At 42.7% G+C, this 13,575-nt stretch overlaps 1 protein-coding gene across 5 annotated transcripts in view; it reads left to right on the top strand.

Annotated features, from left to right (window-relative positions):
• Positions 1 to 13,575, top strand: part of LOC109415821 (cyclic nucleotide-gated cation channel alpha-3) — a 571,815-nt gene that overhangs the window by 540,688 nt on the left and 17,552 nt on the right. For 4 of the 5 annotated variants that reach the window (XM_062853068.1, XM_062853067.1, XM_062853070.1 and 1 more), the window contains one exon: positions 10,555 to 10,722. In XM_062853068.1, the coding sequence (XP_062709052.1) occupies positions 10,555 to 10,722 (168 nt within the window). The remainder of the gene's footprint in view (positions 1 to 10,554; positions 10,723 to 13,575) is intronic. The other variant, XM_062853069.1, reaches the window with a different exon arrangement.

Raw genomic sequence — 13,575 nt, 5'->3', positions numbered from 1 at the left:
AACCAAAATTATGTGCATTCCAAAAATTTTAGCGATCAAAGCTTATAAAATTACCTTCTCAAAAATATTTTATTGAAAATTTTCCACGAATTCGGACATAGTTTTTCCGGCTTTTCTTTATGAATTTTGTCAACGGCGAAAAATTTTGTGAAAACTTTTTCCATTTCATTTTGTTTTGGATTTCTGAGAGAATTTGCTTTCATTTTCATTAAAAAAAATGTTTCTACGATGCTTCGTTCTTGAGTTATGATTTTTCAAAGAAGAGGCTTTTATGGCACATTTGGACATTTTTCAACAAAATTGGCCAAAACTCAAAAACGGAAAAAGTGCAATCCAAAAATTTCAGCGATTTAAGCATATAAAATAACCTTCTCAAAAATATTTTTTCGAAAATTTTCCACGGGTTCGGGCATTGTTTTCCCGGCTTTTCTTTACGAATTTTCTCAACTGTGGAAAATTTTGTGGGAAACTTCTTCCAGTTTTTTTTTGGATTTCTTATAAAATTTGATTTAAAAAAAACTGTTTCTACAATGCTTCGTTCTTTAGTTATGATTTTTCAAAGTAAGTAGTGTCAGGGGAAAACAAAAAAAAATCCACCTGTGTTTTCCGGGAAAATAGGCAACCCTGAATTTTCCTTAATTTTTTTTTGTGCATATATATCCATGAGCCCTACCTGTGGAAAAAGTTTCATGAAAATCTGAGACCCTTCGGCTCAAACCCGTACGGTAATAAAAAATCCCCATTTTTTGAGAGAAATATCTAAAGGATAAAATGAGAAATTTCATAAAGAATACCTTGAAGAATTTCTGAAAAAAGTCGCTAGTGATGTTTTTGAAAGAAACTTCGGCATTTAAAACCGACTTTTGGGAATCCCTTGAGCAACTTTGGAAAAATCCATAGGAGATTTCATGAAAAAATCCTTGTACAAATTGATGGACGAATCTCATAAAGAATTCCTTAAACAATTTCAGAGAAATTTCTAAAAGAAATTTTGGAACAAGGAGAGGAATCGCAGGAAGAATCTCTGAAGAAGTTCCTGGAGGAGTTTCAACAAGAATCCACGCAAAAAATGAAAACAAAAAAAATACATAGGATACATTATTAAATTTGTAAGAGCGCTTATGCTGGGAGTTTACAAAGTTTTTTTTTCTATCTCAAAAGCTTGAAGCTTGAAGTAACGATCCATGACGCCACTGTAACTCTACACCACCGAAAACAGTTAAAAAGAATAATAACTTGCAAAGGAAATGGGTCAATATTTTAACCTAGCTGAAACCGCGTAGACAACTACTACCGTGCATACAACTGCACTAGTTTACATCAAACGACTGCTGCCAGCAAACTTCTATTCATTCATTGCAACCGAAAATTCATAGCCGGATACACACAAACACGAGCCAGAGCGCGCCAAGTCCGAAGCCGAAAAACAAAGTTTGCTCAACACTTGGTTGTTGGCCGGAAACCATCGCCGAGTGTCGGTCCTGCTCCTGCATGCACACTAGTGCACACTGCACAGTCACCCCAATAATGGCTTTGGAGATGGTGTGGCGAAAAAGATTCAGAGTGCAATATTTTACCCCATTTTCAATGCATGTGTGGTGGCACTTGGTCGACCGTTGTTCACTAGGTACCTACCTATCCACAGACGGGGTCCATTGACACACACTTTCCAACAAAAGTCTCTGTGAATAACGAAGTCAATATTGGGCAACGGGTGGAAATGGGAACAACTTGACAAATGCGGCGTGGACCTCGAAAACCACGGGAATGAACTTTGGCAAATTTGAAAACCACGTGTAAAATGGGCACCAACTTGGTCTGGTCCAGTTTCTCTGGTGGAAAGTTTTGAGGGAGAATATTGTGGTGTAGAGCAACGAGGCGAGGCATGCGGTGCGGTCTGTCATTGCTTGAGGATTAATGGAAAAATCCCCAGAATGTGTGCAACATGCAGCAGACAGACTTGCCGTCGTACAATCGATTGGAGCTAATTTATTTACGTTATATTATGATTAAGCAACGCGATTGGTAACTTCACGCACTGACGGTCTGGTAATTACGGGCGTTTAATTGATTTTTAATTGGAATCCTACATTGTAGCACCCGGGGGATTTCCATTGCTGATCGTTCCGGCTCTGCAACGTGTTGATTGTATGCGGATTCTGGTCAGAAACGAACGATGAACATCAGTAATTATAATATCCAATAAAAGACTTATCGATAACTCTGATTGTGGTTAGATTCAATGACATACTGATTAAGTTTTGATCTATATTTAACAGAAAATGATACAAAGTGTTCTCAAAAACGTTAAAAGTAATCCAGGAAATTCTTTCTCAGTATCATTTTTAAATTAATTTTCGTATTTTCTGTTTCTAAATAAATTTGATTGAGGGTTCTCCGGACTTGTGCTCGAGAAAAATTGAATATACTGTTGTGGTTGTCATCTTTGTACCCAATGTTGGCCAATTCACGCTCCACCTGGTCCGCCCGTCGCGCTCTCTGCGCTCCACGCCTTCTTGTGCCAACCGGATCTGTCGCGAACACCAGTTTCGTAGGACTGTTCTCCGGCATTCTTGCAACATGCCCTGCCCATCGTATCCTTCCGGCTTTGGCCATCTTCTGGATGCTGGGTTCGCCGTAAAGTGCAGCGAGCTCGTGGTTCATCCTTCTCCGCCACACACCGTTCTCCTGCACGCCGCCGAAGATCGTCCTTAACACGCGTCGCTCGAAAACTCCGAGTGCTTGCAGGTCCTCCCCGAGCATGGTTGATGTCTCGTGTCCGTAGAGGACCACCTAGCGTAGAGGTCTTACTAGCGTTCTGTACCTTTGCTGCTTCGCATTTCAGGCGGGTGTACAGCTTTGCCATCGACCCAAATGTTCTGGTGATAATGCCCATGTCTTCCGCAAAGCACACAAATTGACCGGATTTTGTGAAAATCGTTCCCCGGCTGTTGAGCCCGGCTCGTCGCATCACACCTTCCAGAGCGATGTCGAAGAATAGGCATGAGAATTCATCACCTTGTCGCAGTCCCTGACGAGAAGAATGAATGAATCGAAACTAGTTCACCCGCAACCCTTACGCTGTTTTGCACACCGTCCATCATTGCTGTAATCAGTCAACTCAGCTTCCCAGGAAAGCCGTTTTTGTGCACGATCCTTCATAGCTCTGCGCGGTCGATACTGTCGTATGTCGCCTTGAAGTCGATGAACGGGTGTTGCGTTGGGACCTGATATGCACGGCATTTCTGGAGGATTTGCCGTACGGTGAAGATCTGGTCTGTTGTCGACCGACCATCTATGAAACCTGCTTGATAACTTCCACGAACTCATTTGTTTTAGGTGACAGACGACGGAAGATGATCTGGGATAGCACTCTGTGGGCAGCATTGAAAATAGTGATCGCTCTGAAGTTCTCACATTCCAAATGGTCTGCTTTCTTGTGAATGGCGCAGATTACCCCTTCCTTCCACTCCTCCGGTAGCTGTTCGGTTTCCCAGATCCTGACTATCAGCCGGTGCAGACAGGTGGCCAACATTTCTGGGCCTATCTTGATGAGTTCAGCTGCGAAACCATCCTTACCAGCTGCTTTGTTGGTTTTAAGCTGGTGAATGGCATCTTTAACTTCCCTCAGCGTGGGAGTTGATTAATTTCTGTCCTCCGCTGCACTGGCGTCGTCGTTTCCTCCGTTGCCGTGGTCTCCCGTGCCTAAGTCCTCCACGCCATTCACGCCATTGCTGATCGAAATGCTGCTTCCACCTTTCGATCACCTCACGTGCGTCCGTCAAAAGGCCTCCGTATTTTTCCCTGCATATTTTGGCTCGCGGCACGAAGCCGTTCCGGGATGCGTAGAGCTTCTAGTAGAACTTCCGTGTTTCTTGGGAACGGCACAGCAGTTCCATTTCTTCATACTGCACTTCTTCCAGGCGGCGCTTTTCTCGCGAAAGAGGCGGATCTGCTGTTTCCGCTTCTGTTTTTATCGTTCCACGTTCTGTCGCACTACCGCCCTCGCTGCGTTCTTCTCCTCCAAAACCGTTCTGTATTCTTCGTCGAACCATTCGTTCCGTCGATTCCGTTCCATGTACCCGATGGTGCTCTCGGCTGTGTCGTTGATGGCTGCTTTCACTGTATTCCAGCAGTCCTCTAGAGGGGCCTAATCGAGCTCGCCCTCGTCTGGCAACGCGGCCTCGTGATTCTGCGCGTATGCTGAGGCGACATCCGGTTATTTCAGTCGCTCTAGGTTGTACCGTGGCGGTCGTCGGTACCGTACATTGTTGATGACGGAGAGTTTTGAGCGCAGTTTGAGCATCACCAGATAGCGGTCGGAGTCGATGTTGGCGCCATGATAGGTCCAGACGTCGATAATGTCGGAGAAGTTCCTTCCGTCAATCAGAACGTGGTCGATTTGAGATTCCGTCTGCTGTGGTGATCTCCAGGTGTAACGATAAGGGAGGCTGTGTTGGAAAAAGTTGCTACGTATGGCCATATTTTTGGAGGTGGCGAAATCAATGAGTCGGCCGTTTTCGTTTGTCTGCTGGTGGGCGCTGAATTTATCAATTGTCGTCGGTTTGAATTCCTCCTCCTGGCCTACCTGATCGTTTAGATCTAGTATGATGATCCTGCTTGAGCCGCGACTAGGGCAACGGTCGTACTCGCGTTCCTTGACATCATCAGTAATTTCGGAGTGTGGGCTGTGCACGTTTATTATGCTGAAGCTGAAGAATCGGCCCTTGATCCTCAACCTGCACATTCATTCGTCGTTCGGCCACCAACCGATCACGCGCCTCTGCATATCACCCATCACGATGAAAGCTGTTCCCAGCTCGCGTGTGATGCCACAGCTCTGGTAGATGGTATGGTTACCTCTAAACGTTCGCATCATGGATCCTGTCCAACACACCTCTTGCAGCGCTACGATGCCGAACCCACGGTCCTTCAATAGATCGGCGAGTATGCGGGTGCTCCCAATAAAGTTGAGAGATCGGCAGTTCCACATACCGAGTTTCCAATCGCAAGTCCTTTTTGTTCGCTGGGGTCGTTGCCGTTGGTCTCGGTTCGTATTATTCTGTTGCTGATTTTCCGTTACAATGGGATTTTACGGGTGGCTCGAAGGACCTGACACCAATCCCCTATTTTCCGGAGGACCATAGTGCACAGTTGAGCTTAGAGTCCTTCCCTGGCACTCGGACGTTGATCAGCCGCCCCTAACATGGGGATCAGACGCTGTTGTGAGCCGCTTCTCTTGGAGAACAGACGCTCAGGTTTGCAGGCGCCCCCTTCCCTGTCAGCCTACGACCAAAGTTCCCACCGGGGTTGGTTACCCGATCTTCCCCAAGGATGCTCGTAGTTTTCAGCCGGTACCACGTGAAGATAGGAACAGGAGTTGCTGGGCAGAGGCTAGTGGATCACAACGGGATCTGAATTACACAGCATAGCCAGCCCTTACCGTGACAATTCTCGATGGTATCCCAAGTGAAATTTGGTATGGAGGATCGCTCAAGAGCGTTTTGAACAATTTAAAATGTTATTTTTCGAGAAATATCCCTAGACTTTATGAACTGATTTCTCCAAAACTGACTAGAAGAATTCCCCAAGGATTCTTTGGTGGTATCCCGCAATGAATATATAAGACATTTATTAAGGTATTTAAAAAGAAATTGTCAAAGCATTCCTATAGAATGTTTCGATAAAATAAATGCAGAATTATTCGAATAATTTCATGGGCGATTTCATGAAGAGTTCTCTGAAAAAAAAATCCCTAACGAATCCTCTAGCAACTTTCTTAGGATATATGAAAAAATCCTGATACCTTCCATAGTTTGACAAACACGTAAATGGAATAATGAAAGCAAATCTTGCATGTAATGTAATATCTACAGCCCCCAATTCTCCAACAAATCCCCCCCCCCCCCCGACTTCCTCTTCACCTTTGACTTGCTACGACTATGCCTACCAGAGTAGCATATAGGGCAAATGCAACTCTTATATGACTTTATTTAGTCATATTAGAGCTACATATGCATTTCTAGACCATGTGTGCTACTAAGGTACTTCTTTGTAAATGGATTCTGATGGTTTACAGGGTTTAAATAGATGTCTAAATTTTTGATTTTGTGATTGAAATACCCATCAGTAGTCTGTGAACCCATATCCCTACGGCTATGTGTTATATTTTTTCGATTACGCAAAATTTTTAGTTTCTGGTTGGTGCAAGAAAAACTTTTTTTTTTGTAAAATTATATTGAAGTTATGTTTTGCCTTTCTCGTACACTGAGTGTACTGTTTTGCCTTTCTCGTACACTAAGTGTACTGTCTGGAAAGGCTATATGTTCACTCCAAAAACGACTTTCTGATAGAAAGCTCGGAGGGTCGAATCACATATACCAATCGACTCAGTTCGACGAATTGAGGTTGTCTGTGTGTGTATGTGTGTGTGTATGTGTGTATGTGTGTGTGTGTGTGGACATAAAAAACTCACATCACTTTTTTGAACTAAACCTCAACCGATTTTAACCCTAAAAGGGATACCTTCATGGCCTCAGTTTCGTCACCTCGCTGAGTGTGTTCCATCAAAGACGAGCTCTGAAAAGCGTTTGGGGTCCAATGGACCCCAGGTATCCCTTTTAGGGTTAATGACCGATGGTTCATTCGACGCGGAATGTGGTCCCATTGTTTCCTATTGAAAATGGTTCGGATCGGTCCAGCCGTTCCGGAGTTATGACCATTTAGGTGTTCCGGATCGGTACCCCAGGAAGGGGCCAGATATGAAAACGCTACAAACTCATGCATGCGACACATCAAACTACGGAATTTTCGATAACTTGATGAACGGTAAGCAGAAAAATGGTCTCAGACCATATCCGAACCGGTAGTGTCCCGGAACCGGTTCCGGGTGTCCCGGCGGAAGTGGCCAAACACAAAAGTGCACTGAACCCATGCATGCAGCATATCAAACCGCAGCTTTTTCGATACCCTGATGAACAGAAAGAAGGAATACATTCTCAGACCATATCGGAACCGGTAGTATTCCGGAACCGGTTCCAGATGTCCCGCTGGAGGTGGCCAAGTATAAAAGTTAACCAAACCCATGCATGCGATACATCAAATAGTGTTTTTTTTACATCCTGATGAAAGGTAAGCAGGAAAATATTCTCAGACCATATTTGAACCGGTTGTGCTCCGGAACCGGTTCCGGGTGTCCCACTGGAAGTGGTTAAATGTAAAAGTGATCTATACCCACCCATGCATGAGATAAATCAAATCGTGTTCTTTTGGGTAACCTAATGAACGTTAGCAATGAAATAGTCTCAGACTATATTTGGGAGACCCGGTGTGCTCCGGAACCTGTTCCGGTACCGCATCGAAAGTAACCAAATGTACCATGCAACATATTACATCACGGATTTTTGAATAACCCGAAGAAACGGTTAACTAGAAAATAGGCTCACACCACATTACAGACTACCGGTAGGGTTGCACAACCAGCGTTTAGTGCTTCGCCGGAACTACGAAAGTAAATAAAATCAATGCAAACCATAAATATGTGTAAGAGAACAAAATCTTACAAGTTAAACCCACATACAAACATCCCAAGCAACACACATGTTATATAAAAGTTACGACAGCGCAAGTTTTGGTTGTATAGAAGTTTATTTTACGTTATTTCAACACAATGTTAGAATTACGTAAAATAAACTTCTATACAACCAAAACTTGCGCTGTCGTAACTCTATTATAACATGTGTGTTGCTTGGGATACGTCTCACTATACTCACTACCTATCGCTCTTGTTTTCAACGGTCAATAAGATATAGCCCAAATGTTCAGAAAAAAATTTGTGATCTGTGATTGTGTAAAGAGTTATAGCTTAGCTTGTTAGTATCGTCTTGATATTGATCAGCCTCCAGTGTTAGTGAAGGTGCTCAACAATGTACTCAAGCAGTCAACTAAGAAGTCTGATATTTTTCAGCCCTGCTTATACGTTTAACATAACGTCGGACTAAGTGCAATAAATAAGTTTTGAGTCAATTCACAGATGTGTTTGATAAAATGGTTGCTTCTCTATAAAAATATTCGGATTCAGAAACACTTTGACTTACGTTGCCGAAAAGATTGTGAGAACATGTTCGACGAGAAAGGCACTATCACCACTAGGTGGATTAATTTGTTTTTTTTTTTGAGCGATTTCCGACGAATTTCCCCTTGTTACTGATGATTATCATGGGCTTGTTAGGGGAATATCTGTAATTAAAAATCGCGTTAAGTACTGTTCCTTTGAATTCCACTAAGAATTTGCATCCTGTGACAGATACGTATATCGACCTCAACTGTAAGGTCGTCTTCAGTGTCTTGTACTTGACTCGACTTGTTACTGTTTTTTCTTAGCTCCGCCCATGATTTGCGTTTTTCTTGGAAGTATTCCATCTGCTGAAGGTTCTAACAGATCGATATTTTTTCTAGTAAGACTAATGTTGGCACTTCCAATGGCGAAATTAACTATTGCAACGGCGGCCAGGAGATGCTTATAGGGGAGAGAAAAGGGAAGTTACAGGATCGTTTAAGGAAATCATAAGGGGTCTCAGCGGGGTACCAGGAGATCTCAGAGGGGTTTTCGGGGGTCCGAGGGGGTTTTCGGAAGCATTGCAGAGAGTGTCCGTGCGTTACATGAGGTCCGAGTGGGTCTTAAGGGAGTTTTGGAGGAATTTCAGTTGTGGAGGCGTTTTTGGGGATTTCAGAGGGTCTCAGGTGCGTTACATAGGGTTCGAGGGTGTTTCAGGGGGATTGTGAAGGCATTTCAGACAGTTTCAGAGCATTTTCGATGAGATTCAAGTATTTCAGGAGTTTCAGAGGGTCTCAGGTGCGTTACATAGGGTCCGAGGGAGTTTAAAGGGGATTTTGAAGGTATTTCAGGAAGTTCCCGAGCGTTTTTTACTGGTTTCGGAGTTACGCAGGCGTTTTCGGGGGATTCGTAGAATATTAACTGCGTTACATGTGGTCCGAGGGGGTTTCAGGGGGATTTTCAGAGAATCCATCACAATATCTTTTGAAGTGCCCCTGAAATTTCCTTTGATTTAAAGGTGTTCTTCAAACCCCCTGATACGACCCTGACCTGAAATACCTTGTAACGCCCATGAATCCTCTGTAATCCCATTTAAACGCCCTTGAAATCATCGTTATCAAATTGAGGGATTTACGGAATTATTACATAACCATTACTTGTCCTATTCTTTTGTACAGTTCTTTCGAGTAAACTGTTTCTACCTTTCCGTTATTTTCTATGCATTGATCTGGGTTCACCATTATTCCAAATCCCACCCAGTGCAAAGGAAAATCAATTCGTGCATAATCAATTCAATAATTTGCATTGTTGATGAATCAAAATCAAAACTAAAAAGCCGTACCTATCAATGCAATTTATTCACATCGAAAACAGGCAATGATCAAACACTGCCAAATTTGAGCGATAAGCTAAATTCGCGTATGTAAAACGAAATCGAATCAAATGCAAATTGCGTTCGCGAAACTTTTCATTCGCCATACCTACATGAATGGGCCATGATGTTTCGAACCAACTGCTAGGGAAGGAGTGGTATAACGGCTTTTTGGATAGTTTATTACTTTGACTAAAAGATATTTACTTTTGACACGCGATGAACTAACATTTACTATTCAAGTTCAATTTCAATAATTGTTTTTACCAATTAGGAGGCTCCATCAAACTCTTCGCAGTAGCATTGTAAGGAGGAGGCGCGTGGTTGTTAATAAATTGATGCCATATAAACAGTGCATAATTCCGTATGTTAAAACTAGACGATTTTCCCAACTGTGGAAAATCTTCGATTTTCACGCTTTTATATCAACTAGCTATACCAGTCACCCTTGGATTCCAGCTACTTGCGTTTGGATCCAGTTTTTAAGACAAAATAGCGTGGAATCGTTTTACCCCCTTTCCTCTGCATCTCTCGATTTCTAGTGCTCCACGGATTTCCCAACTCTTCGATTTCCATCATCTCCATCAGGAGTTCGCTCTTCAATTGATTTCGCATTTCCAACTGCATCGTGAAATAAACAAACTTTGCATATTATTCAGATTTTTCGCTTTTCCTTCTTTCTTCGTTGATATTTTTGCAGCTTCACGTCCCTATATCGTTCCCCGGTCTTTGTTTCTCATACCGAATATCAATTTCGTTTGTTTGTATTTCCGTCTGTCATGATTTTTTTTGTTTGTGTTCTTGCTTTCACCCACATTTTGCATCCGTTCATCGTTCTGAGCACCACTCTCCTGTCGAAATCAAATAAACTTTCAATACATTCTTGTTTCGTATATCGCTCTCGTACATTGTTTAGTCCCTCTGCAGTTGATCTCAGATTGTTGTCGTCGTGTAATATTACATTTTTTTCGCATTAATTTCTTTTCCCCTTTCAACATTCGAGTCGTACGACCACGGCGCTTTTCCGTGGCGGGCACCTGAATCATGTTAATCGATGTTTTCTGTTTTTCTCTCCCACCCCGCTATGCAATCCGATAAATGAAAACCAACACAAAACTCGAAACAGGAAACCGGAGAACCGCCAGCGTACGGTCGGTGGGCTACAGCGATCTGTTCGTGCTCAGCAAGAAGGACATGTGGGACGTGCTGAAGGAGTACCCGGCGGCCCGGGTGCGGCTGGAGGCGATCGCAGTCAAGCGGCTCGAAAAGTACAAGAAGGCCCCCCTCGAGAAAGGTAATGTCGGGATGAGCCGGACCAAGAAACCCAACTTTTCATGACCGCCATTTGCCACATATACTCTACTCTCCCACCTGTGTTTCGTTGTTATGTAATTACCACCACGCGGTATCCGTGTACCTATGATAAGTTAGTGCACTGTGTGTGTTATTGATTGTTTTTTTTTTATTTGTGCGTAAGAATTCGAGTTTTTGTAGAAATCTTGTTAATAAGAATAGCTTTGTAGTTAACTCAAAAAATGTCTGTTATTTCTGTAAACATCATTATATTTTTTCATTAAAAAAATAAGTTTTCCTATAGGGTTTTTATTTAAGGAAAAAAACTAGATTTTCAAGAGAATTTTTAGAGAGATTTGCACAAACAAAAGCAAAATTACGAATTGGTCATTATGACTCAGAAATTCAAACTCTTAAGTATAGAACAGTGAATTTTCTTGTAGCATTATATTTTCCTATCTAACAATCACTCATTTTGCGAACACCTTTACGGTGAATCTATGCAGCATGATGCTGAGTAACATTTGGATAAATTTCAGGCACAACCTTTGTTGTTTCCTTTCAGGCACAACGTTCAAATCGAAACATGAACTTCCCATGGTTTAATAATGATCACACTTCGACTTCTATTCAGCAGAGGTGAATAAGCACAGAACATTATGGTTAGCATCTAAACAACATATTGGCTCAGCTGCTGTGCAGTACAAAAAAACACGTGTTCTTCATCCTGTACTCTGAGTCGAAGTATGATGAATCGAAAGCACTTTCGACTTGAGAAAAACATGTGCTATTTTTGACATAATCTTAGCAAGACGCAGAAAAAGGTCTTGTAAGACTAGGTTTTAAAGAAATAACTGCAAGTCGAATAAAAATCGAATCATACGCTTGAAAAGTGTTTTAAGTTATAATTGTTAATAATGATACGAAGGGTTGAACATTGACTACTTCTTCAATTTAAAAATAATTTGTACAGCATAATTTTAGTTCAGCTATCATTACTATTATAAAGCAACAATTCAGCATGCATACTTGTTTGCGGCTTTCGATTGTCAGTTGGGTTGCCAGTATTTGTAGCATATATTGCGTCCTGTATCATTTAGAAGGATGCCATCTTCGGCAAAGTTGCTCATAAGACTAAAAGCTTTCACATAGGAAGCAATTCAGTTTAACATTTAATTACCACGTTCGTAATGAAATGAGCTACCAGTTTAATTTAACGCTTCTAAGACGTTAGGTTTTTCGCTCCACGATGACGTAGTGTACGAGCAGCGTGCCTTTCTGGGTCATATTGACCCCAACATCCTACTTTAAGGGTTAAGTTTCATTTTTTTTGGAAAATTATGCTGGCTGTTCGAGTTCGTATGAAGTTGATCATCAATATTAACTTCTTTTCTCGATGAGCCTAGATAGCTGTGTAGTGTCGGTAGCGATTGTCTCAATTGGATAAAAATAACACTACACACCGCCTGTTCCGGTGGTGAGGGTCAACCAACAGGTGACCCCTAATTTATGGTGTGATGCGGCTTTATGCTTACCGTGCCTAGGAATAAATGGCTAGAGGGGTCAAATAAAAACCTAACCGCAAACGGAGCCTGTGGAGTACCAGGGCGCCCTCCACAGGATGTTGCCCTTACTTCGCTAACCCTTGTGTTTCCCCGAGACAATCGGCTGCCCTTCTTTAGTCTCACTCTCTCTCTCTTCTTGGCGTAACGTCCTCACTGGGACAAAGCCTGCTTCTCAGCTTAGTGTTCTATGAGCACTTCCACAGTTATTAACTGAGAGCTTCCTCTGCCAATGACCATTTTGCATGTGTATATCGTGTGGCAGGCACGAAGATACTCTATGCCCAAGGAAGTCAAGGAAATTTCCTTTACGAAAAGATCCTGGACCGACCGGGAATCGAACCCGTCACCCTCAGCATGGTCATGCTGAATACCCGTGCGTTTACCGCCTCGGCTATATGGGCCCTGTGTTTTTGTCTTTAGTCTCACTTGAGGCTAAATAAGGGCGGGATTATAAAGGTGTTGTTAATTAGTTTAAATTTTCACCTATATGGTTTCCCATTTTGCGATTTACACAGTGTATTCTGTGTATCCTTGCCTTTGGCGTTTTCCAATCGATACCGATCTGGTTTTGTTGCTGCTGTTCTTTGTTGTGCTGTTGTTGCCAAGAGTTTAATCTTGCCTAGTTTTTGGTAGTGGCACTGGCGTAGCCACGGGGGGGGGTTTTAGGGTTAAACCCCCCCCCCCCCGTCCCCCCCCAGAGCCAAAACTTGTGGAACAAATTTTCAGTATAAAACGCTTTTCGACGAAAAAATTTTCGGCTGCGCCGCTATTTTCAAACTACGAATACAACTGCTCATTACATTTTACAAAATGTAAATGTCTAATCAAAAAAGGTATCATTGACCGTTGAAAACCCCTCCCAGAGACAATTTCTGGCTACGCCACTGGGTAGTGGCTATGGTTAGGATAGCTCAGATCAATCTTCAGCATAAAAGAACAGCAACAATCAATCTTTGCAGACTTATGAAAAATTGTTCATCCCCAGTGGTCTTGGTCCAAGAATTTTACTTCCGTAAGGGGAATTTCTATCTAGGAAACCTTGTGAACCCGGTGTTTGCTACTTCCAGTAAACATGAAATGGCAAACTCGCGTGTCATGCCTCGAGCCTGTGTGCTTGTCAACATCGCAATAGTTTCTACACTCATCTCTGAACTAATCACCAGAGAGGGGCTGTCCATAAACCACGTGGTCATTAGGGGGGGGGGGGGGGGGGTTCGGCCAATGACCATTTTGTATGGACTAATAAAATATTTTGTATGGACTAATGACCACGCGGGGGGGGGGGGGGT

Source organism: Aedes albopictus, chromosome 2, assembly GCF_035046485.1.
Source record: "Aedes albopictus strain Foshan chromosome 2, AalbF5, whole genome shotgun sequence".
Taxonomy (NCBI): Eukaryota; Metazoa; Arthropoda; class Insecta; order Diptera; family Culicidae; genus Aedes; species Aedes albopictus.
This window is presented reverse-complemented; position numbering and strand designations above follow the sequence as displayed.